The 23976-nt window shown below is 34.2% G+C and overlaps 1 protein-coding gene and 1 non-coding gene across 4 annotated transcripts; one reads left to right on the forward strand and one right to left on the reverse strand.

Annotated features, from left to right (window-relative positions):
* The first annotated feature begins 4930 nt into the window (after positions 1-4930).
* LOC114388009 (myosin-12-like) lies at positions 4931-21181 on the forward strand. 3 transcript variants are annotated; one of them, XM_028348340.1, is made up of 41 exons: positions 4931-5241; positions 5385-5513; positions 5853-5996; positions 6100-6245; positions 6333-6489; positions 6565-6623; positions 6713-6872; positions 6957-7106; positions 7199-7335; positions 7416-7562; positions 8016-8117; positions 8199-8256; positions 8341-8442; positions 8532-8569; positions 8766-8892; positions 8980-9150; positions 9252-9383; positions 9480-9586; positions 9923-9983; positions 10099-10276; positions 10403-10608; positions 10830-10949; positions 11068-11166; positions 11397-11612; positions 12343-12482; positions 12561-12662; positions 13596-13692; positions 13747-13833; positions 17643-17690; positions 17785-17844; positions 17935-18105; positions 18236-18388; positions 18468-18674; positions 18765-18914; positions 19006-19076; positions 19180-19279; positions 19386-19442; positions 19540-19596; positions 19823-19903; positions 20568-20650; positions 20763-21181. In XM_028348340.1, the coding sequence occupies exons 1-41, from the start codon at positions 5239-5241 to the stop codon at positions 20902-20904; spliced, it is 4755 nt and encodes a 1584-aa protein (XP_028204141.1). In that variant the 5' UTR covers positions 4931-5238; the 3' UTR covers positions 20905-21181. The 3 variants fall into 3 exon arrangements, with proteins under 3 accessions (XP_028204141.1, XP_028204140.1, XP_028204142.1); XM_028348339.1 differs by having other exon boundaries at positions 4932-5241; positions 13596-13833; XM_028348341.1 differs by lacking the exons at positions 4931-5241; positions 5385-5513; positions 5853-5996 and having other exon boundaries at positions 6134-6245; positions 6320-6489; positions 13596-13833.
* Positions 21182-22365: 1184 nt separating this feature from the next.
* LOC114388808 lies at positions 22366-22468 on the reverse strand. The gene has a single exon (XR_003661600.1). It is a non-coding gene; the product is annotated as a U6 spliceosomal RNA (small nuclear RNA).
* Between the last annotated feature and the right edge of the window lie 1508 nt (positions 22469-23976).

Genomic DNA, 23976 nt, shown 5'->3' on the forward strand with positions numbered 1-23976 from the left:
TTGACGAAACCTTCCATTTGATCGAGGAAGGGGTGATGTTGCATAGCTTGTTGAGTCATCCATATGTTGCTGGATTAGAATGACAAAGTAAGTAGCAACAATAGGCACATGATGCTAAGGATGTGCTGCATGACATTGAGGTACCATAGTCTGTGCTAGAGGTATCATACCCAAATCAGATCATTGGACCAAATCAACAATTGGGTGCAACTCTCAGGGACAGAGATAGAGGAGGAGGGGTAGTGGCCAAAGAGGCAGTTGATTTTTGTGGACATTTGTATTTATTATTACTATGTATGCAACTTGTTATCTTGTACACACATTTTTTATATGAACTTATATTTTATCGTACATTTCTTTATCAACTACTTAAACAACACATGATTAGTAATGTAATGAAGAATAACCTCCTTATAGATTTCATAGAATAAACAACAATAACCAACATAATAATACTCCTACATAGATTTCATAAAACAAACAACAATAACCAACATAAATGTGCTTGTACTTAGATTTCATAAAATTAAGAGTAAATTACACTTGTTTTTTTCTATGTTTAGGACTTATTGCACTTGCACCTACTTATTGTTGAAACACTACACAAAACCCCCTCATTGTTGCAAATTCATTGCACATACACCCTTTCATTATTGGAACCCTATACAAACTTCCCTTATTGTTGCAAATTCATTGCACAGACACTTCCTGATTGTCACTTCCGTTAAAATCATAACAACATGTGTTGTACACATGTGTTTTCATGAAATTTTTGGTCCTAAATGCCTTCATCTTCTTCCTTGGAACACTTTCATGTTCATGCTTTCAACAATAAATTCAAGAACATTAAGAACAACAACAAAATTTAATTAAAAACATCTTGCAAGATCTCCTTAAGACAACTAAACAAGCAAAATTTTTAGAAACACTAAGGAATATGTGTGTTCTTTGATCATCTCATCTCTTTCATGTTCTAAATCATAAAAAACCTTTTTTTAATCAACAAGAAAAAAAATTCATTAAAAAAGTGAAAAGATAACAAGTTGTACCCAATTCACATAACAAGTTGTACAAACAAATAAAAACATAGCATCTTTTGCACCTCAATTTTCCTATCTAATCCTTAAATCACCAAACAACCACATCATTACAAACCCCATCTGATACAAAAACTACGTCATTGCCCAACAACCTTCAATATCAATCCAAAAAAAACAATAGTTATATGTTAAGGGTAAGTACACACATCAAAAGTGAAGCTCCACACACCTAACTAACCAAATTGAAACTTGCCCCATCCTCCCCATGTTGACATTGCATGTACCCTCGATAAGGTTGTCTTTATTGTGTGTCGCCACTACCACGCCTTGACAAGACCACCTTGCTCCACCCTGTCTTTACCCTCATCTCCCTCCATTCCTCCTCCAATCTCGTTCAAGGCCTTTAATCTTTGCCTTTTCATTTGCCTTGACCTTGCCCATCTTTTGTCGGATTTGGCACTAAGTGGTTGCATCAGAGGCACTTGAAGCTAAAGCCAACCATGGACTAGTGGGCTTCTTTAACTGAGAACATCAGTAAGGGATTTGAGGAAGAGATCTATGACATTGAAGAAAAGAAGCAGTTGTTGCCTCTGCTAGTTCTGGATGTTGTTGGGGTTTCAATATTGTGTCTCGGTGGAGGGGAGAGGGAGATGGGGGAAGATGTCAGTGGTGGAGGATGCAGGATTGTGGAACATGGGGGTTTGGAGAGAGTTGATGGGTTGGGATGAGGTCGTTATGACGTTGCTTTGTGAAAGATCGAGGTTGTTTGGTTTTGCCAATAGTGTTTGGATTTGGTGGGGGTGGTGCGTTTGGTGGTGGAAGGAGTGAAGTTAAGGATTAGGGTTTGAGGAGTGGGAAGGGTTCTTTTGACATTTCACTCAAAATTAACATTGTTACTTAACTTTGTTGTGTCAAGGAAGACAAAATAAATGCATTTTAACGAATGTGTGCAAGTGTAATAAGTCCTAAATATAGGGGAGATGATTACTACACAAATTTATCTTCATAAGAGCAAATATCTCTTTAGATACATACCAAGGCAAAGATTTTTTGAAGATTGACCAAATGTGGCATATAACTCAATCGATCCATTGAAATGAAATTACTAAAAGAGGAAAAATATCTTTTCGACATCATTATCGTCTCTAAGCTCCATACAATCGTACTTAACACAACCATCACCTCTATATACATGTTGACAATAATGAATGTCAAGTAACATTCTGTTACCTTCGATGACATCCATAGCTACTTTTCTTAAAGCAACAAGCGACATGTACACATCTATTCTAATGAATTTAAGACCGTGAGGACATTCAAACAAAACCACCTCAAAAGTTGGTATCATGTGACCTTCATAATACACAACAACGAGAACCTTTCCATTTCTTACAAAAATAGTGACTATGAGACACTGGAATGAGCTGCCTCATTTGTTTTATAGAGGATGTATTATTCACTCATTAGTCAATTATCACACTCTTTGTACTTTGATGAAGAAAAAGAAATGGTTAAGATTGTACCGACTAAATATATGGTTTGGATTGCATCGATATTTACGAGGGTTCTATATTCACGTGCTAGATCATAATTTAATATGGTTGTGCTGCTGTGTAACAAAAAAGAAGAGGTCCATAGTTGCCCTAAAAAATCAACAATCCATATGTATTAATTGTTCATGTATCACTCAATAATTAAAATATCAAACATTTAATATTCATATATTTTCAACAATTACCTTTAAAAAACAAAAATAAATAAAAGCACACAACAAAATCATAATTCCATTGTATTATACACAACAAAAATATGATTTCGTTGTGTACAACACAACAAAATCATATTTTCATTGTGTTAATTTGGGGTGAAAAAAATTTCAGCGCAAACATGATTTTGCTATATATTTTGCACAAGAAAATCATATTTTCGTGAAGAGGGCATTTTTGGAACAAAGGAATATCACACATGGGAGGTGTAAATAGCAATCGACGGTGAGAGTATCAACTCTTTGTTTGTGTCCCAAGGTTCTGGGCTTGTTGAATATACTGAGTCCCTAACAAAAATAAATGGACTTTCTTTTCTTTTCTTTTCTTTTCTTTTTTTAAATTGCTAAATTTATTTCTTTTAGTATATCATTAGAAACTAATTTTGCGAAAGTTTTAAAATTTTAAAGCATTCCGGAATTTACTTTCTAAAAACAGTGAATTGGCTGGTTGAAGATGTTATCAACAAAGTTGAGATATGACAAATTTAGAAGGTCTGCTAGACAAAAAGGCCTTGTTTAGAGTCTTCAATGGAAGCCCAGAAGGAGAGAAGGATGTCCCCCTCTGATCAAGATGAACTATGATTGAAGATGGGAAAGGTCATAGAGAGAAGGAATAGTTATATACAGAATATAGTAATAGTCATTAGCTTGATGTCTTGTTTTCAACAACGGTAATATAAAATTAGACTTCATAGGCCAATTTTCCTTGCCAAACTTCAATTTTATGTTCATTTTCATATACATGAAATAAATACTATGTGAAAGAGTATAATTCATGTACACAATTTAAACAATGAATTTTTGGTTTCCTTATTTCTACCATAAGCACCACCACCGTGATACATAAAAGCCCCATAGTCTCAAGAATCATGAATGTTTGAAAATATGAGAAGCATATATGGTAAGTGATAAGTAATTTCTTCTATGAAGAAAAGTAGAACCAACATGTGATTTACAAGAATTGTTTTATCAACTAACAAATCATAATTTCATTTTTATTTTGATAAACTAATGTTAGTTATTAATTTTTGTTAGTGAAGAGAATTCAAACACATGATCTTTCTGTTCCCTTTTTATATTAAACCAATTTTATAACTACTGGTTTCCTTATTTCTACCATAAGCACCACCACCGTGATACATAAAAGCCTCATAGTCTCAAGAATCATGAATGTTTGAAAATATGAGAAGTATATATGGTAAGTGATAAGTAATTTCTTCTATGAATAAAAGTAGAACCAACATGTGATTTACAAGAATTGTTCTATCAACTAACAAATCGTAATTTCATTTTTATTTTGATAAACTAATGTTAGTTATTAATTTTTGTTAGTGAAGAGAATTCAAACACATGATCTTTCTGTTCCCTTTTTATATTAAACCAATTTTATAACTACTCTAACAAATCATAATAAATTAGAATGGATACAAAAAATCACCCTGCATTTTTTTTTGTAATCTTTCTAATGAACTATATAAAGGTGTTCAATAGGGAAATGCTAACAATAAATTGTCTCATATAAATTTTTTATATTGTTATTATTAGTTTATGACAAATGTTAATGTGTTTAAAATACTAATTAAGGGAATGAAAATTAGAAAAGGAATATTATATAAATATAAAAAGTATTTCATAATAATATTTTAAGTAATTTAAAATATTTAGTATATAATACTTCTTATTTCTTGATTAGTGTCTTTAGGATAGTAATTAATTATAGCTTTCTTTATAGAATAAATAATACGTGTATTGATAATTTTTTTAAAAAATTATAATGTCATTGAAGTATAAATTTCTTAGGTATGATAAGTTAATTGATTTTTATAACTATATTTTTCATTAATCAAATCAAGAATGATTTCTAATTAGTTGGTAATTCAATTTTTTTTTACAGTTACATTTCTATTAAACGCTTCATTGTATCATCAACTTATAATATTTTGAATTATGTAAAATATTTACAACATTCAATGAATACTCATAAAAAAGAATTCTTTTTGTGGTTGTGTGTAGGAAAGGAGGGGCTTTTGAAGCGATTAGGTCATGATGTGTGGTAGGCTTGACATAATTGGGCTTATTAAATATCAATCACACATTTGCATCTACCATTACTTTCCATCTTCGAATTCTCCACACTCCCTTTCCCTTCCCCTATTTTCAACTAAGAAAACGTTTATTCCCACATTGAGAAAAAAATTGAGTCAAAAGCACTTCCAAAAGTTGCGTTTCAACAAAACTACTTTGGACCAATGACCGACAAGAGAAGCATCTCCCCTATAACAACACTATTTGGTAATTGGCACAGCAAGATCTAAATATCTTTGAGGGCCATATAGGCCACCCTATAAGCATTGATTTTCTTTCATCTTGGTTGTCTAGTTCCACAAGCCACCATTCTGAGTTTCATGATCAGAAGAGTTTAGTAGCAGCGTCATGGTGAGAATCTGAAGAAAGAAAAAGAAAAAAAAGGAGTTTTCTTTGTGTTGTTTGTTGGTTGTTGTTGGATCCTTCCCACTTTTTTGCTGTCAGATCATGTGTTAACAGTAACACTTTTTCTTGCCTTGTTGTGATTGGTTCAGGGAACACCTGTGAACATCATCGTTGGATCACAGGTTTGGGTTGAGGATCCTGAGGATGCATGGATTGATGGAGAGGTGACACAAATCAATGGCAAAAATGTCACCATCATTACCACAAATGGGAAAACTGTAAGCCTTTTACTTGATCATGAAATTGGACTTATGAAACTCTTGTCATTTATTGGTGAAACACTTGGAATCAAGTGCTTATCACTAGACCAAAAGCTTTTCTTGTACTTGATAGTCAAGTCAACTTCTTCAACATCTTTTTTTTTACTTAAGCTCACAAGCTTAAGAATCATAATTTGATTGTATTCTGACACATCTTAGCCTTGTCTAGCCAGAATGCTGGCCTAAAGTCAACAATTCCCCTCCCAGCACATATCACCATACTCATAATCTTGTTACTTGAAGTACATGTATAAATAAGCATATAAAACTAAACATTAGCAATGCCCTCAATTTCAGGTGGTGGCAGAAATTTCAAGCATATACCCCAAAGATACAGAGGCACCACCTGCAGGAGTTGATGACATGACCAAGCTAGCATACCTTCATGAGCCAGGAGTCCTGCATAACCTCGCAACTCGTTTTTCTCTCAATGAGATATATGTGAGTCACAATCAGTTAATCAAGTAGCCATTCTTAATATATTTGATAGAAAAATTATATAAATAAGAGAGCAAAGTCTGACAAAAATAAATGAAATAAACAGACATATACAGGGAATATCTTAATTGCAGTGAATCCTTTTCGAAGACTGCCACACCTGTATGACATCCATATGATGGAGCAGTACAAAGATGCAGCATTTGGAGAGCTTAGTCCTCACCTTTTTGCTGTAGCTGACACATGTTACAGGTATATTACATCAACGTAGAAATATATTTGGCACATGTAAACTCGGAAAACAATTGATTATAGAGTTGATTCAGTTCAATGTGTCAGGGCAATGATAAATGAAAATGGAAGTCAATCCATTTTGGTAAGTGGAGAGAGTGGAGCTGGTAAAACCGAGACGACAAAAATGCTCATGAGATATCTAGCATTCATGGGGGGTAGATCTGCTACAGAAGGAAGAACTGTAGAACAACAGGTTTTGGAGGTGAGTTTGAACGACTCATTAATTGTTTCTTGATACTCATATAAGGTATATGCAGTGATATTTTCACTTCTGCAGTCCAATCCAGTGTTTGAAGCATTTGGAAATGCCAAAACTGTCAAAAACAACAATTCAAGGTAAGTTGCATGAATATTTTCTCAGGTCCCATTTGCTACAAAAATTCCCATTTTAGTTGATCTTACAAAATTATTGGAATTTGTGGCAGTCGTTTTGGTAAATTTGTTGAAATTCAATTTGACAAGAATGGGAAGATTTCTGGAGCTGCAATCCGTACATATCTCCTTGAAAGATCACGAGTTTGCCAGGTCTCTGACCCAGAGAGAAACTATCATTGCTTTTACATGCTTTGTGCAGCACCACCAGAGGTGAAATTTCTACAATTATCCTGAAAGGAATTCATCAACATACAATTACCTCAAAAAATCTAATAGTTAAAAGTTTCTTGATAGGATGTCAAGAAGTACAAGTTAGGGGATCCAAGGCAATTCCACTATCTTAATCAATCAAACTGTTATCAAGTGTCGAATGTGGATGATGCAAAAGAATACTTGGAGATAAAAAATGCAATGGATATTGTAGGCATTAGCCAAGAAGAGCAGGTATTGGACAAGTGCATAAGTGCATCACGTTCTAATGAAGCAGTGGTTTGATTTTATCCAAACATTTGATCAAATAAAATTTTCCTTCACAGGATGCGATCTTCCGTGTGGTAGCTGCAATCCTCCATCTTGGAAACATTGACTTTGTCAAAGGGAAAGAAGTTGATTCTTCCAAATTGAAAGATGATAAATCACTCTTCCACCTCCGAACAGCTGCAGAGTTATTCATGTACAAGCTTTGATCCACCTATCAAAATCATATAATTCCTACGCTTCAACTTTAGTGTCTCTTAACATGTTTATGTTCAGGTGTGATGCAAAAGCACTCGAAGACTCACTTTGCGAGCGTGTCATTGTAACTCCTGATGGTAACATTACCAAACCTCTAGATCCAGATGCAGCTGCTTTGAGCCGAGATGCCTTGGCAAAGACTGTCTACTCCAAATTGTTTGATTGGTAAAACCAAACTAACCAATTACACCAACATGTAACTCACCTAATTCAGTAGAGGAAATTGAAAATCCAAAAACTGTGATGTCTAGGAAGTTAGGAAGTCTCACATCGTCTGCCTCAATTCTCAAGGTACAACTTATACATCTGTTAGGAAACAAACTTCACTTACTGCCAATTGGTTTTAAGTTGAAATCTAACATGGTATCAAAGCCTATACCACATCTTGGTTCTTGCCTATTCTAGTAGACTCGCCTGTTCTGGCAGGCATCTGCGGAGGGGGGTGTTAGGAAGTCCCGGGTGCAGGAAAATACTAGTCCTTAATAACCTTATTCATAATACATAGCTAAATCTTCTCTGAACTGAAGTGTTTTGCTTCTATAGCCCCTATCGACAAACATACTTTCAGTTTTGAGACAAGGAATGACAAATTCTAAACGAATTCTTCAAATCTGGCAGGCTTGTGGACAAGATTAACAGTTCAATTGGTCAAGATTCTAATGCAGTAAGCATAATAGGAGTCCTTGACATTTATGGATTTGAAAGCTTCAAAATCAACAGGTAAGAAGCTTAATTATTACAAGTCAGAACTACAGTTTCTACATCTCTATCGTATAAATCTCATTTGTTCTCCTTTTACAGTTTTGAGCAACTATGCATCAACCTAACGAATGAGAAGTTGCAACAACATTTTAATCAGGCAAGGTTATAACTTCAAAATACAACTTGAACATCATTATTAATGAAAATACATAAGATAGAAGAAATGCATCTGTTTCAACAGCATGTATTCAAGATGGAGCAAGAAGAGTACACAAAGGAGGAAATCAATTGGAGCTATGTAGAATTTGTGGATAATCAGGATGTTCTCGATCTTATTGAGAAGGTAGTTAGATACTTATGAATCATCATTGTTTGTGAAAGACTTATTCTACCAGATAAAATTGTGAAACTATTTATATGTTCTGCATGCAGAAACCAGGGGGAATTATTGCTCTTCTTGATGAAGCCTGGTATGTCATTTCTTACTCAAAAAACTATGAACATATTAAAATGACAAAACAGAAACATATTTGCTTATAATATGCCTGCAAAAGAATTCCTCAGTACAGCGAACATGGTGGATGAACTTGCTTTGACAATTTTATTTCCTTGATAAATAGGAAGCAAAAATTATATAATAGTTGAAATTTTAATTATTTTCGGCAGCATGTTCCCCAAATCAACTCATGAGACTTTTGCACAAAAGATGTACCAGACATATAAAGGACACAAGCGCTTCAGCAAGCCAAAACTTTCCCGAACAAATTTCACGATTAACCATTATGCTGGAGATGTAAGCTTGAGAATTTAAAATTTTTCATGGCCATCCACTAAGAAAATTAAAACTGCTAATTTATTGTCACAACCTTTTGATGCACAGGTTACATATCAAGCAGATTATTTTCTTGATAAAAACAAAGATTATGTTGTAGCAGAGCATCAAGCTCTTTTATGCGCTTCCAAGTGTCCATTTGTTGCTAATATCTTCCCTCCTTTACCAGAGGAGACATCAAAGCAATCAAAATTCTCTTCCATTGGTTCACAATTTAAGGTAAACCAGTTCAATTTCAACATTGACAAATTGACTAGCTCCATCTATTTCTAGAAATACTCAACCCATGAATTGCTTCTGAATCAAATCTTAATATGCAGCAACAACTGCAATCTCTCATGGAGACACTGAATACAACAGAACCGCATTACATAAGATGTGTGAAACCAAATACAGTTCTGCAGCCAGGAATCTTTGAGAACTTCAATGTCTTGAACCAATTAAGATGTGGGGTAAGTTTATTTTTCATATTCTCTCTGAAATGTATGATGATTCAGAAAATCTGAGAAAGTTTCCCACCAATAACATTCACATCACAATCCTTTCAGGGAGTACTTGAGGAAATAAGGATTAGTTGTGCTGGATATCCAACAAAAAGGACATTTGAAGAATTTCTTGATCGCTTTGGAATGCTAGCTCCTGATGTCCTTGATGGGTATAGATTATTCTAGTCTACAAGCAAATGGAAATGAAAATGATTTTTTTCTTTTACTTTGAGTGTCATACTAATATTGCATTCACACACCTTCAAGAAAATAGAGCAAGAATGATGAATAAAAATGTAATGCAATCATTGTTCAGCTAAACTGCTTAAAGCATCACTTGAAAATAACAAATAAGAATAATCAATGTAGCAGCTCATACTATAGAGAATCAATTCAGGATCACTTAAAAATATATATCATAAATCTATATCTCTCATTGTCAAGTCCTATAAAATATAAGTTAAGCTTCATACACCATATGATAAATAATGCTTTCTTCTGTGCAGCTCTGATGAGAAAAAGGCATCTATGGCCATCTGTGATAAGATGGGCTTAAAAGGCTATCAAGTAAGTCTGTGCATGGGAAAACATTTATCTAGAAGCAAAAAGCATGATTATCCATAAAATTTCAGGAATTTGTGTTATAATCACTAATGTGTTTTCATCTTGATGTTTCAATCAGATGGGGAAAACAAAGGTATTTCTCCGAGCTGGTCAGATGGCTGAATTAGATGCACGAAGAGCAGAAGTCTTAGCTAAAGCAGCTAAACTCATACAGAGACAAATCCGAACACATTTAGCCAGAAAGGAGTTTATCACCCTGAGAAAGGCCACGATTCATATCCAGAAGATTTGGAGAGGTCACATTTCTTCACCAAAAAGACTCACATTTTTAGTCATGTCCTTCTTTTTCTTTAGTGCATCATTGTTATGGTTCTGTTCTGGAAATAACAGGAGTTATTATTTTGCTGGCTTTACCTTTTCAGCTAAACTTGCACGTAAACTCTATGAGCATATGAGGAGGGAAGCAGCTTCTATCAGGATACAGAAACATGTGCGTGCACACAGAGCAAGAATAAATTATACAACGTTACAAGCATCAGCTATAGTTATTCAATCAGGGTTGAGAGCATTAGCAGCACGAAATGAATATAGGTACAGAAGAAGAACAAAGGCTTCAACAAAAATTCAGGTAAATACATCTTTAGAAAAAATATCTAACACTAACATAGATCATGACATGCTTAATGAAAAAAATTGGAATCCAAAATGTGATTTTTCGTTGAAAAATTCATCAAAGTTTCATCAATAAAAACTTTGAAGATACTTTAGATATGAGTATGCATAATAGGAAATTACATAGCTCCTCTATTATATTGATACTAATTATTCCATTTCAATTTCTTCTTACAGACACAATGGAGAAGAGCCCAAGCTCTTTCTGATTACAAACAGCAAAAGAAAGCAACTGTTACACTTCAATGTCTATGGAGAGCTAAAGTGGCAAGGAAAGAGCTCAGAAAGCTTCGGATGGTAAGTTCTATTTTGCTGTATCATTTTGTATAATTTTATGCCATTTATTTTTGCGTATCTACAAGAAAAAAATGTTTCAAAAGTAGAAGCATGGTAACAATTTTAAGTTGCTGTGCAGGCTGCAAGGGAAACTGGGGCACTTAAGGAAGCAAAGGACAAGTTGGACAAACTTGTTGAGGAGCTTACATGGAGAATAGATATCGAAAAGCACATGAGGGTAGATTCTCAACTAGTTGTCCTTGATAAATGCCAAATGGATTCAAGTGAAATGATTAATGCCAGTAAAATTGAACGGCATAATTATCAATCAAAATAAAAAATTTTGTAACAGTTTTAATCAATGATTAATTCAGTGAACACTATACAAGATAGTAGTGAAAAAAAAACATTGGTTCGTTCATAAAGCATTTTATCCACCCCGTCTAATCTGGAAAAAATAACTTGCAGACGGATCTTGAAGAAGCTAAAGGGCAAGAGATTGCAAAATTGCAAAATGCTTTACAAGAAATGAAAGCTCAGTTAGATGAAGCCCATGCTGCAATTATACATGAAAGAGAAGCAGCAAAAATAGCAATTGAACAAGCACCACCAGTAATTAAAGAGGTACCAGTTGTGGACGAAACCAAGCTAGAGTTACTGACAAATAAAAATGAGGAGTTGGAGGTAAATCTAGAACTTGGTTTCCTATATATTTAGAAAATTTTACTTTGAGCACTAAAATGGTGGAACAATCAAATTACATTAAGCAACAGTTCTGGTACTTTTTAAAAGAAAAAGGCAACAGTTCCAGTTTGTTATTGACATGTTACAATAAAAGAACCATTGCCATTTAGTAGTATCTGAAAAAGGTATATCATAAACAAACTTGATGTACAAGAAGAAACATTAAAAATTTCATTCATATAAGTATGACATACTTTGAAATAATACATAAAAAGGTAAGGGTGGCCTTTTTTATTTTTTTTCCCCAATAAATATTACATCTTTTACCACCAACAAATTAAAAGAAAAATATAATAAATTTTAGGAGGCAATATAGGAAAATGATAAAAAAAAAGTGTCTAACATTTCAGGGCCATTCATAGCTAAAGAAAGTAGAAACTACCTTATGTAAGAAAAATATGTTTTCACTCATTTTTGGGAAGGTAGTAAACACAGCAAATGCTGCAATGTGGGGCATATGAAGCATACTATATTACTGGATTTGATTCTGACAGCTATGGTACTCCAACAAATAATGCTGTAAAAAGCAGGAGAAAAGATTAGCTTGAAAAGTACATATATAAATATTATGCACTGTCACAGTTGCATACAAACAGCTCGGCATATATAAAAACTTTGCAGTTGACACTATATGATGACAAATACCTAAATTGAAGTTCTGAAAATACAGACTGAAGTAGAAGAGCTGAAAAAGAAGATTAAAGAGTTTGAAGAAAGTTGCTCTGAAATTGAGAACGAGAACCAAGCAAGGCTGAAAGAGGCAGAAGAAGCACAGCTTAAAGCAACACAACTTCAGGAGACTAATGAAAGGTAGTTAAGTAATAATTAGCCACACAATATCTCTTCCACCATAAACTGGCATTGACTATCCATTCTTTATTACTCCAGATTAGAATTGAGTTTGTCAAACCTTGAGTCCGAGAACCAGGTTCTATGCCAGAAGGCTTTGGAAGAATCAAAAAATGAAGAACTCTTTGAAGAGATCAAAATGTAAGATCTAATATATTATTCACATCATTTTTAATATTTCTATGTTTTAGTGATATTTAGCTTCCAGGGACAATTATTAGAGCGTGGGTGCAGTTGAATGTAGCTAATAAAAGCTTTATGTGCATATTTTAGGTCCCTTCTTTTAGGGTTGGATGTTTTGATGGACACAACTCCTTTAGCAAAAGGGGATACATAAATGATACACCAAAATGAGTCTGGTGTATGTCCAGTAATTGTTAATGAAATAGACTTTAAAAAATCAGATGATAACAACATAACTATGGATATTATGATCAACTGTTCCTTACTTTCAGTTTAGAAGTTTTTAATTCACTGCATTTATATGTTTACTCTGCATTTGGTACCTTCTGTACGTAATGCAAATAAGTAATTAGTTTCAGGGAAGATTTAAACTTTTTCAACAAACAAATTCAACTCCATAACACAAGCCACAATATGCTTCTCTGTTGTGCTAGACTATGTGGCTTACACATCAGTAATGACACTAGATTAAAAATAAATGTAGGAAGTAATAGAATTGTGTAAGAGCCAAGAGTGTGGCCTTTTAGTTTGAGTGACCTATTTGTCCAAAGATATCTAGGCACTTTAAACTCATAGCCCTCTTTATATACCCCCTTAAAATTGTTTCAGGTCTGTTCTCACCTTTTTTAACCATTTTTTGTTTGTTTGTCTTGACCCTTCCATTTTATTTTGGGCCTTTCAATTTTTTTGACTAGTCTCTTTTTTAATTGTTTTAGGCTTGTAAGTTCTCAGTGAGAGCCTTTATCTTGAATAGCCTATTTGTTCAAAAATATCTAGGCACTTCAGGCTCAACGTGGGACTTATTCTCCAATAGGAAGGAATATAGAAGCATAAAACTGAAACTAACATATACATGCCATTAAAATACTAAAATTTTCATGTTGTCTCTAGCCTCAAGGATCAGATAGCAAATCTACAATCAGAGAATGAATCCCTACGGAGTCAGGCAGCGGCTGCTGCTTTAGAGCAGAAAGTTCATCCAGAAAAAATAGAACCAGACCATTCAGCAGCTGCTCTAGAGCAGAAAGTTCATCCAGAAAAAATAGAACCAGACCAAGAAGTTGCTGTTGTAGAGAAGATGCAAGTGCAGCCAAGAGTTATTGCAGATAATACAACTGCACAAATCAAGGTACGTGATAACTGCTAAATAATTGTGAATTTATAGGAGTTAAATAGTCAAATTTTGGCTTAAAATTAATTATTTAGCAGTTATTTGCAATTAAAAGTGAGAAAATTAATTTAAATTGAATTTCTGGTTGCAGATACGAAAAATAAGGTTGCATTTAGCAAAAGTGGCACAGAAAGAAAAAAAAAAAGAAGAAATTCTGAAGCAGGCCCAATCCAATAGGGGCGCTCAGCGCGCATCAGGCGCTAAGCGAGCAACTAACTGGAGGCGCTTAGCGTGGCAGAAACCGCTGCCACCGTTACGCGCGCTAAGCCCAGCTAGGCGCCCAGCGCCCGATCCAACAGACGCACAGGCGCCCAGCGCCCGATCCAACAGAAGCACAGGCCCAGCGTGCATGGCGCGCCCAGCGCGCGATCTGAACGCGCTAAGCGCGAGGTGTGGCGCTGAGCGCAACTACGAAGGCCCGTAAGCCCACTTCAGCCACTATAAATAGAGAGACAGTCCCAAGAAAAAATGATCCCATCTCAGAGCATCACTCTCAGTACTTCAAGCCTGAGTTTTCTTCCCTCTTTATATTCTTTGTTTTGTAGCCTATTCTTTATTTCATCCCCAGTTGTAAGCCCTCAATGGCCATGAGTGGCTAAACCCCTAGCTAGGGCCTGGCAGGCCTAAAAAGCCAACGATGTACACTGAGCTTCAAGAGTTATCAATGCAAAGGAATTTATTCCAGGTTTTTCTGTTCTATTTCTTTTCTTTTATTCTTGCATTCATTCTTAGATCTCTTTTTTTCTTTTATTCTTGCATTCATTCTTAGATCTCTTTTTGGGTTTTAATCGCTCGGGAGAGGGTAATTCTCAATAATATTTAAGATTCAATGCATGCATCAGTTTTAGGGGTTAATCGCTTGGGAAAGGGTAACACCTAATAGAACATCTAAAGAAAAGAATCATTGGGTTAGCATTGCTAGGCATAGAATGATAACTCACTGCCCATGCATCTAAGCAACATCTAGAACTTAATCTTAACGCATTTTAATTATTGAATCTTCGCAAAGGCATTTGGGAGATAGGTAGTTAAAATAGGCTTGCCAACGTGAGGCATCAGGGGCAAGTAGTCAACAGATGTGGGTAGAACTAACACCATTTCATTGGTAATGAATATTGTGACACCCTCTACCCCTCACATATATATTAATAAAGGAATAAAAATTCAAATATTAATTAAAAGTATTTTTTAAAACATTTTTAAATACAAGCTTTTCAAATGGGTAAAAGGCTCACATTCACTTTCTTCTACATCATATTCAAACTTGTCCAAATAAATAATAAAGTCATCTCGACTCAAAGAAAGTCATATAAGTCTCATACAATTAATATAGAACCTATATCCTAATGTCACATCCTATCAGAGCGTGGTGTTCCCGTGTCCTCTAGCATGAGGTTCTTCATAGTCATCCACCTATTCATCTGCTCCCCCGAACACAAGTTCAAGATCATCACAGGATCCAAACACAACAACACACAGGGAGTGAGTTATCACATTCCTAGCTAATAGAGAAACAAGACAATTAAATATACGTATTATATAAATGAGATACCACTTGCTTAAACATAGCTCACGTAACTTCACCACTTCGTCATTCAAAATTCACTTTTCAATTATCAATCACATTACACAAGAATCCCACACTTCGATCAAGGTATAATAACACATCAATTAGCAAGCATATGCAATAGTTATGCTAAGACTCAATTTTATATGCAATGTGGTACCATGTCAGTGAAAAACCACCCTGGGGCGCTTAGGAGTACATAACAAGACACACCACACAATGGGTTTGTCAGGTCACTCTCACTAAGTAAGATCATAGGGAGACCAGTCAGGGTCACGATGTTTTGCGAGAATGCTCCAACCATATGAGATCAGTATAGGCTTAAAGGAGCACTCAAACCCGGTGACCCCCAAGGCCTACACTCCGAAGAGTCCGTCAGGGCCTCTCCCTCCTGATTCAGGTCCAACCCCTAAAATAATTTTTTTTTACATGCAGACACTGCTCATGAATTATACAATACCCACGACCTTACACTCGTGTTTTAAACACGTTCAACACAATTGCGCTACGATTTAACACTGGTTCCTAAATAGGAAACCTACATTTTCTCTTTAACACTGCGCATCAACGCTTTTCTCAAGATAACGCTGGTCGGGTATTGTACAATTCATATCTTACAACACAAGTAATTTCACATCAAGTGTTAACTACACATTTATCCACAACTAGAACTCATTCACAATTTCACATCTCATAGTGTCACAATCCACCATCACATGTTTACACGTATCTCACAAATTAACACATGTTCAACTTTACACTTATACTCAATCTCAATAACAATATTATAATCTCAAAGCAACATGTTATTCTACAATTCATCACATACTCACAATTTGAATTATCATTTCATATCCTCAATATAACAATTTATATAAAAGACTATCACAACATGAGGACTAAAACCCCTCAAATAATATTACACAATTATATCCAAATCATAGGTCCAAATATACAAATATCAAGAGCACAATTTATCAAGCAATTTTCATCAGGACATCAATATTTTATTTATAATCATAAAGGAAAAATTGCAATTTAACAAACATCCCAAAATAAAATCTCAATTTAATCCTCTAAGGATCCCTACACATGTTCTCACTAATCCCCAACTGTGAATAACTCATTCCTTACCTCTAAGCGGGCTCACGTGTCTTCAGCCAGCGATAACAACATCTCTAGCGGTTCCCAAAAATTCTTTCAATTATTCATCCGACTACTCCGATAGAATTCCCAAACGTCAGAGAGACGGAGAAGAGATTGAAACCTCCACTTGTATTGTCTTCATACGATTCCTTTTTCTCCCTCCACGAATATTATCTCGCAAATCCCAACGGTGGAAGCGTGCGGAATTGAATTTCGAACAACATATCCAAATTTCACAATAATCCAACGGTTAACGAAACTAGGATTGTAGTTTTACCAAGACAACTCTGGGTTTCTGCGGGAAAGAAAAAGGCTACAATGCGAAGGGTTTTTCTCTTAGTTCAGACATGATATCGAAATTCCCAACGGTGAGAATGCTCGGAATTGTGTTGCGAACATGATACTCAAATTTCACGACGATCCAACGGTGAACGGGTTCGAGATCGTTGTTTTTCTGAGACTGGTTTGGTGGGCTGCGGGAAAAAGAAAGGGTTTTGAGAGGAGAAGGGGAAAAACGAAAATGAGGCCAAAAGGAGGCAGCTGACTTAACATAACTATTTATACCTAGGGTACTCAGCCTATTATTTGCTCTATATTTATTTATTTATTTATTTATTACTAAAAAGCTTTTTAAATTTATTTACGAAAAATTGGGATGTTACAAATATCATACTTACATGCATCGTAGGCCAATTGGGTTTGTCTGGTCTTGGCATTTCTATCAATTGTTTTCCCTTTTTCTTATTTGTTTTAGTAATAGCACTCTTTACTATTCCCACTTTCATTTCTACTTTACTATTTTACTCCCACTTACAAATTGAGAGGTATTTACTATTCCCACTTTCATTTCTACTTTACTATTTTACTCCCACTTACAAATTGAGAGGTATTGGAAAAGTGCAATAAAATCCCTGTGGACACGATACTCGGACTTCCGAGCTTTACTACTTGTCACGATTTGGTGCACTTGCCAAAGTCCTAACAGTACGCTACCGTAAAATTTCCCATTTAGAATTATTTCACTATGTAACATTTATCTTTTATGTTGTTGCAGGATTTGGATAATGGAAATCCAACAGAGGAAGAATGGCATGCAAGAAAAGTATTTTACAATTTACCTCATTTCTTCTTTAATAATTCCTGTCTATGTAATCAACAACAGCATGTTAATTTCAAATAATAAATTATGTTTACAGGAACCAAGAGCACCAGTCTTCTTGCTTACTAAACAAAGATCACTCACTGATAGGCAGCAGGTATGTTTTAAAGACAAGTCCAAGTCAGGGAAAGTCATGTAGTTTCACACTAAAATAAATGGTACTTATTTCCCTATCTCTTATAAACAGGAAAGTCATGACGCACTGCTCAAGTGTCTCACTGAAGATAAGCGATTTGAGAAAAACAGACCAGCTGTTGCTTGTATTGTATATAAATCACTTCTGCATTGGAGATCCCTTGAAGCAGAAAAGACTCATATTTTTGATAAAATTACACATGCTTTCCGATCATCTATAGAGGTAGTATTCTACAAGAAATTTAGTACACTAACAAAGATTAAGGAATTTCAAATAAAACATCATCATTTCAACCTAAATGTAATCACTCATATTGTTGTGTGAAAATAACATGCATTTTATGTTCTGGCAGAGTCAAGAAGGAATCCATGATCTAGCCTACTGGCTTTCAACAACATCAACACTTCTGTTTTATCTACAATGCACAATGAAGGCCAGCAATACAACTAAGGCAGTCTCGCGTAATCGAAACTCCCCCGCCACTTTGTTTGGAAAAATGGCACAAGTGAGCTTTTCAGAACTGCAAGTTTTCATTCTATGAAATCAATGTTTAAAATATAATGGTGCTTGATATACAAATTCAGGGTTTACGTTCATCTTCACTGGGCTTGGGGATTTCAAGTGGCTATAGTGGAATGGTGGACAAGACAAATGATCAATCTAAAGTAGAAGCCAAGTACCCGGCTATTCTATTTAAGCAACATTTAACTGCATATGTTGAGAAGATATATGGAATGATCCGTGATAGTTTAAAGAAAGAGATTAGCCCCTTCTTAAATTTGTGTATACAGGTAAGCATCACGTGTTTAAGACCAAATTCTAAAGTACAACAGAAAATTAGGTATTGGTCGATTGGGTAAATCTTTTATCACCATTGGCAGGCACCAAGATCCATAAGGACTAGATCAATAAGAGGGTCATCCAGAAACATCCATTCAAATATTGTTGCAAAACAACAGACATTGCATATGTACTGGAAAGGCATTGTGGACAAGTTAGATACTGCCTTGCATATATTGTCTGATAACTATGTAAGCATAAATTACTCATTCAATGTTTGTTTGTCTGGTTTGTGCTTATCAGAGAAGAGATTTTCCAATATTCTACATCTTGTGACTTCAGGTCCCTCCCATCATAGCAAGGAAGATATTTAGCCAGGTTTTCTCATTCATGAATGTCCAGCTCTTTAATAGGTGACAAGAGCTTCCATTCAATTGCACTAAATATCTAGGAGTAGTAAATGTTATTCAGTTTAATATGAATTCTCATGATGTTTTGAAAACTCTGGTCTTGCAGTTTGTTGCTTCGTCGGGAGTGTTGTTCCTTTAGCAATGGAGAATATTTGAAGGCAGGTTTACATGAGTTGGAACAATGGTGTCTTAAAGCAACAGACCAGGTAGCTTTATATATTTGCCACAACCTATGCCTAGACTAAAAAGGCAAAAGTGCAAGAAACACATTTTCTACATCTTTTTATCTTTTGTATTTGGTTTATATTGCAGTTTGCTGGGTCATCTTGGGCTGAACTCAAACACATACGCCAAGCTGTGGGCTTTCTGGTATACTTTCTTGGATCAAGATTAAGGAGAATACACTCTTAATTCTTTCATTACCCTTTCCTCAATATTCAGTTTTTAAAATTCTTTGTTTATGCAGGTTTTGCATCAAAAGACTCAAAAATCTTTGGAGGAGATCACAAATGAGCTCTGCCCGGTAACTACTAATCTATCAAAGACACACGATGCAAATTGAGTATCTAACATAATTTCTACCTTGAACCTATTTGGATTAAAGTAGCTTTTGTTTAGCCTTTAGATCTATTATGATTAAGTTTTTACTTTATATTTTATCAAACTAACATATTAAAAGTACCGAGAAAAGAGGATGATTCTAACTCTTATTATTGTAATGTTTTTCTTGTTTATTGTTCTTATATCAGGTGTTAAGTATTCCACAAATATATCGTATAGGAACTATGTTCTGGGATGACAAGTATGGAGCACATGGATTATCTGCAGAAGTAAGTCCTTGTCTCCTCAACCATGTTTAGCTCTACTTCATTTTTGTGTACAGCTTTTCCAACCTTTTAAATTCATTTGAATATGATGACAAATTGGAAATTAGCAAGCATTCAGTTTGTTTCAAATGCATTATAGCTTTAAAAGAAACTAAAATGTTTCTAAAACAAAGAAACTCTGAAACTGGAAGTCAAACTATCACTTCAGTTAAAATATTTCACTTAAACAGATTTGCATCATAACTGATTGTTACATTAATGTAGAAAAATAAAAGACAACAAAGGAGCAATACTTTAAAAAATATTGATAATTAACCTCCAATAATAAGATTAAAAACTATAGAGAGAGAGAGAGAATAAACTTTATTGAGGTGGTCCATAAAAATCTAGTTGCATTAGAACGAGTGATCCACAAAACAGAATAAATCATATTTATATATAGGAAATAGAACTAGCCTATTTATATCCTAACATCAAAACCATCAAAACAGTTGAGTGACACATAGTTCCCAAGTAGAATACATGCACCAAGAATTAATACAACATGCATACTGCATACATTAAATTAATTACTATCATCACTTCATTCTGCATTAGAACTTAATCACACATGATAACTAAAGATCTTTGAATTCTTTTTTTCCCCTTCTGACTATTGTTTTTACAGGTAATTAGCAGAATGAGAGTGATTATGACAGAAGACTCAATAAACATACACAACAGCTCATTCCTTCTAGAGGTGGATTCCAGGTAATATTTTGATTTCCCCCTTTTCACATTCAAAATCCAAAAGTCACTTCCCAGCCAATAGAAACACATTTTTCTTACAAGCTATTGCACTGGTTCCTTTTACAAAACTCAGCATACCATTCTTAATGGAGGAGATGTTCCAGTCCATGAGTGACATCCGCCTATCAGACATGGATGTGGATCCACCACCAATCCTCAGGCAAAGGTCTGACTTCCAATTCTTGTTACAACAAATGGATAGTGACTCTCAGTGAGCTAGCAAAAGTTTGGTGCTGATATTAGTTATAGTTTCTGATTTGTATTGATTTAATTTGGGTTTGGAGTGGAGAGAGTAATTGAGTGATGAGGTGAAGAATTGTAATTAGTTTATTTATTTATTCTAATTTTTTACATTTGTTTTTGGGAAGATCCCAATATTGTTTATTATTCTTGTAAGGCTTCTTGTCAAGGAAGGCCACAGTGAATTTTTCCGTTGTTGTATACAGTTACTTCGAAAAGTAATGAAATGAAGGAAAGTTTGGCTTTAGTTTACTTTAGTAACTTTATCAAGATATTTATCAGTAACTGATTCAGAAGATCATTTTAGTCTGTTAGAAAATGTCCAATGGAAGAAAAAGAATATGAAACCTTGTAGAAGGGAGCAATTCTTGATGCGCATATTTAAGAGTTCCCAATGAAAAGAGATCAGAAAGAATACAACAGTCATTTTATCCATCATCGCAAGACCTTTATTCCATTTCTTATACATATGTTGGGAGAAGTCATTCTTTTAATGGATCTGAGTATCTCGAGGGATACCCTGGGATCACCCAAAAGCTTATACTTGGTACTACATGTAAAAGGAAGGTAAAATATTTTTTTCAAAAACTAAATGCATATTTTGAATAGCTTTCTTCAAGTATGTAATTGCCTATTTTTTAAAAGTTCTCTTAGGTTGCTAACAAAAAGGGTTAATTATTTGTCTAAAATAAGCTACACCAATGCCTAACTTCCCTTGGGGATTTCAAAGACTGATCTCCCCTGGATGGTGTTAACTTGTGCAGAAATTTGTATGGAGGGATTGTCAGGAGTATCTACAAACAGTTTACATAGAGAAGTATCTATCACCAAGGGGATCTAACGCAGTCGGTTGAGCATGTGCATGAATTATTTTAAATCTCTTAGTATTGGAGTTCGACTCCTTCCTTTGAATAAAAAAAATAAGAAAAAGAAAAGATATCTATCTGTATTAGGAAATTCAAAAATAAGGTAGGCCAACTTGATGTCCTAGTCCAAAGAGAGTTTATGTACATGTTTTCATGAAGGCCCTAATATAACTTTTCATCATCCATTTGCTCTGTATCTTAAAAGAACACTAAACTTCAATTTTCACTTTGCATTCCTTCCCCTTCTCCACCTTATTGTAGCATTTAACATTCTAAATTCTAAACAAACCACAAATATCAAGCAGAAAGCAATTTATGTGTGCATTATTTTATTATGAATGCAATTCTTCCACTCCAAATATAATTTTTGGAGCTTAAAATATTCCTATTGAGATACAGCTTCCAAGTTCCAATTGTCCAAATGCAATCACAGGAATGTTATATAACCTTTTCCATAAGGAAAATGTAAAGAATATTCTTGAAACGATATATGCATAAATGAACAGAATAGGTAAGCACTGTAGCAAACAAAACATATCATGAGCATGTAGTGAAAAATTTCATAGAAAAAAAAATTTGGACCATTTCTCGATTTGTGCGTGTCATCCTTGCGCAGGGGCCATGCTAATCTTCTCTGTATCGTTCCAATTTTATCGGATGTCCCCGAAGGGACAAGCTCTTGCTAAGGCTATGGGAATATAAACTGCTTGAAAACTGTATACTCAAACGATGTGGGACTTGTACTGTTGCGTCATCGTGTCACTCCAAGTAACAAACCTAACAGACCAGAAACAGATTGTGAGTGAATTGTGCAACTTTCACCGAGCGGAATTGCGGTGAACAAGATGCATGAAGCTCACACTAAAAGAAGGAATAGTAAAGTTGGTGCAGAGTAAAGAGCAAAAAATAGTCAATTCAAGTTTTAACTTTGGCTTATCTACAATTTTAGATCCCCTATTTCTTTTGTCAAATCCACAAACTGTGATTGCATTAATAATAAATAATTTGTATTTTTAATTATTAACATAATACATTAAGTAATTAAAATTAAACAACAAAAAAATATTTGTAATACTAAAAATTAAACTTCACTTTATAATTGTGATTATTGGAGTCATAACTCATGACATATAATATTTTAAATTAAACATAAGTTTCAATCAAGTTTGTGATAATATTTAAGTTAAATAACAAATAATAATATCTCTTAGCATAATTAGAAACAAAATAAATATAATTTTATAAAAATCTTATAATATTAAGCTATAATTATATCATTAAGATTGGATGTTTTTAATTAAAAAAAATCAACCAACCAAATAGATTTTGTCAACTGTAGTTAGTTTTGGATGGGTTCAACTAGTTTTATAGTGGTTCCTTGTAAGATTGATTTTTAGGATTAAATAATTTTTTTAATCATCCTAATTAAAATCTTTGACTTTTTAATGAAATTCCAAGATATTTTTACAAGATTTGGTCCTTTGAGTCAATTATGATCTTATGGGATCAATCTTCGATTAAAATCTTATTTACATTTAAAGTTCATCATCTCTACTGAATGATGAATTATGTGACAATCAAACTTAAGTCTTTTCTAACAAACTTAGTGTGTGATGCTATCTGGTTAGATTAAATAATCTAGTATTCATTAAAATAACCCAAAAAAGAGAGAATATAAGGTAAAATGGGTTACTTTTCCGAGCAGTGCTACCTAAATTGGAAAAAATTAAAAGTTTGATGTGAATAAAATTTCAAAGGGGATAAATGTTGTATATAACTTGAAATTATAAAAATTAGAAAGTTTTTAATTAGTGAATAATGAAGAAAAGTATCCATAGTCAATTTTAATTGAAGTTCTCAATTGTATCTATACATATAGGGTGAAATACTTCCCAACATATTTAAAATTTAGCTCGGCTTAGTCTATTTAGAATAAAGGATGCAAGCCCTTTTAGTAAGGACAGTTGCTAAATTTACCTCTTCTGTTAGCTAGCTAAATGCTTTCTTATGTAATTTTTGCTTTTTTTTTTTTTTTTTTCTCTCTCTCTAAAAATTACCCCATTTCCGCAAAGTATTAAATTTTAACACTTCTCAAAAGTCAAAACTACTTTCTAGAAGGGCTATAATGCTTTATTTCCAGAAGTGTTATAACACTTTTTAAAATTTAATTTAAAAAAGCAA

This window comes from Glycine soja, chromosome 15 (genome assembly GCF_004193775.1).
Source record: "Glycine soja cultivar W05 chromosome 15, ASM419377v2, whole genome shotgun sequence".
Classification (NCBI taxonomy): Eukaryota; Viridiplantae; Streptophyta; class Magnoliopsida; order Fabales; family Fabaceae; genus Glycine; species Glycine soja.

Bases quoted from the DNA above. Each gene is read 5' to 3' on its own strand.
- LOC114388009 (XM_028348339.1), top strand. The intron at 6,246-6,332 runs GTATATTACATC...TCAATGTGTCAG, and splicing joins GTAGCTGACACATGTTACAG to GGCAATGATAAATGAAAATG. The intron at 19,443-19,539 runs GTATACTTTCTT...TTGTTTATGCAG, and splicing joins GCCAAGCTGTGGGCTTTCTG to GTTTTGCATCAAAAGACTCA.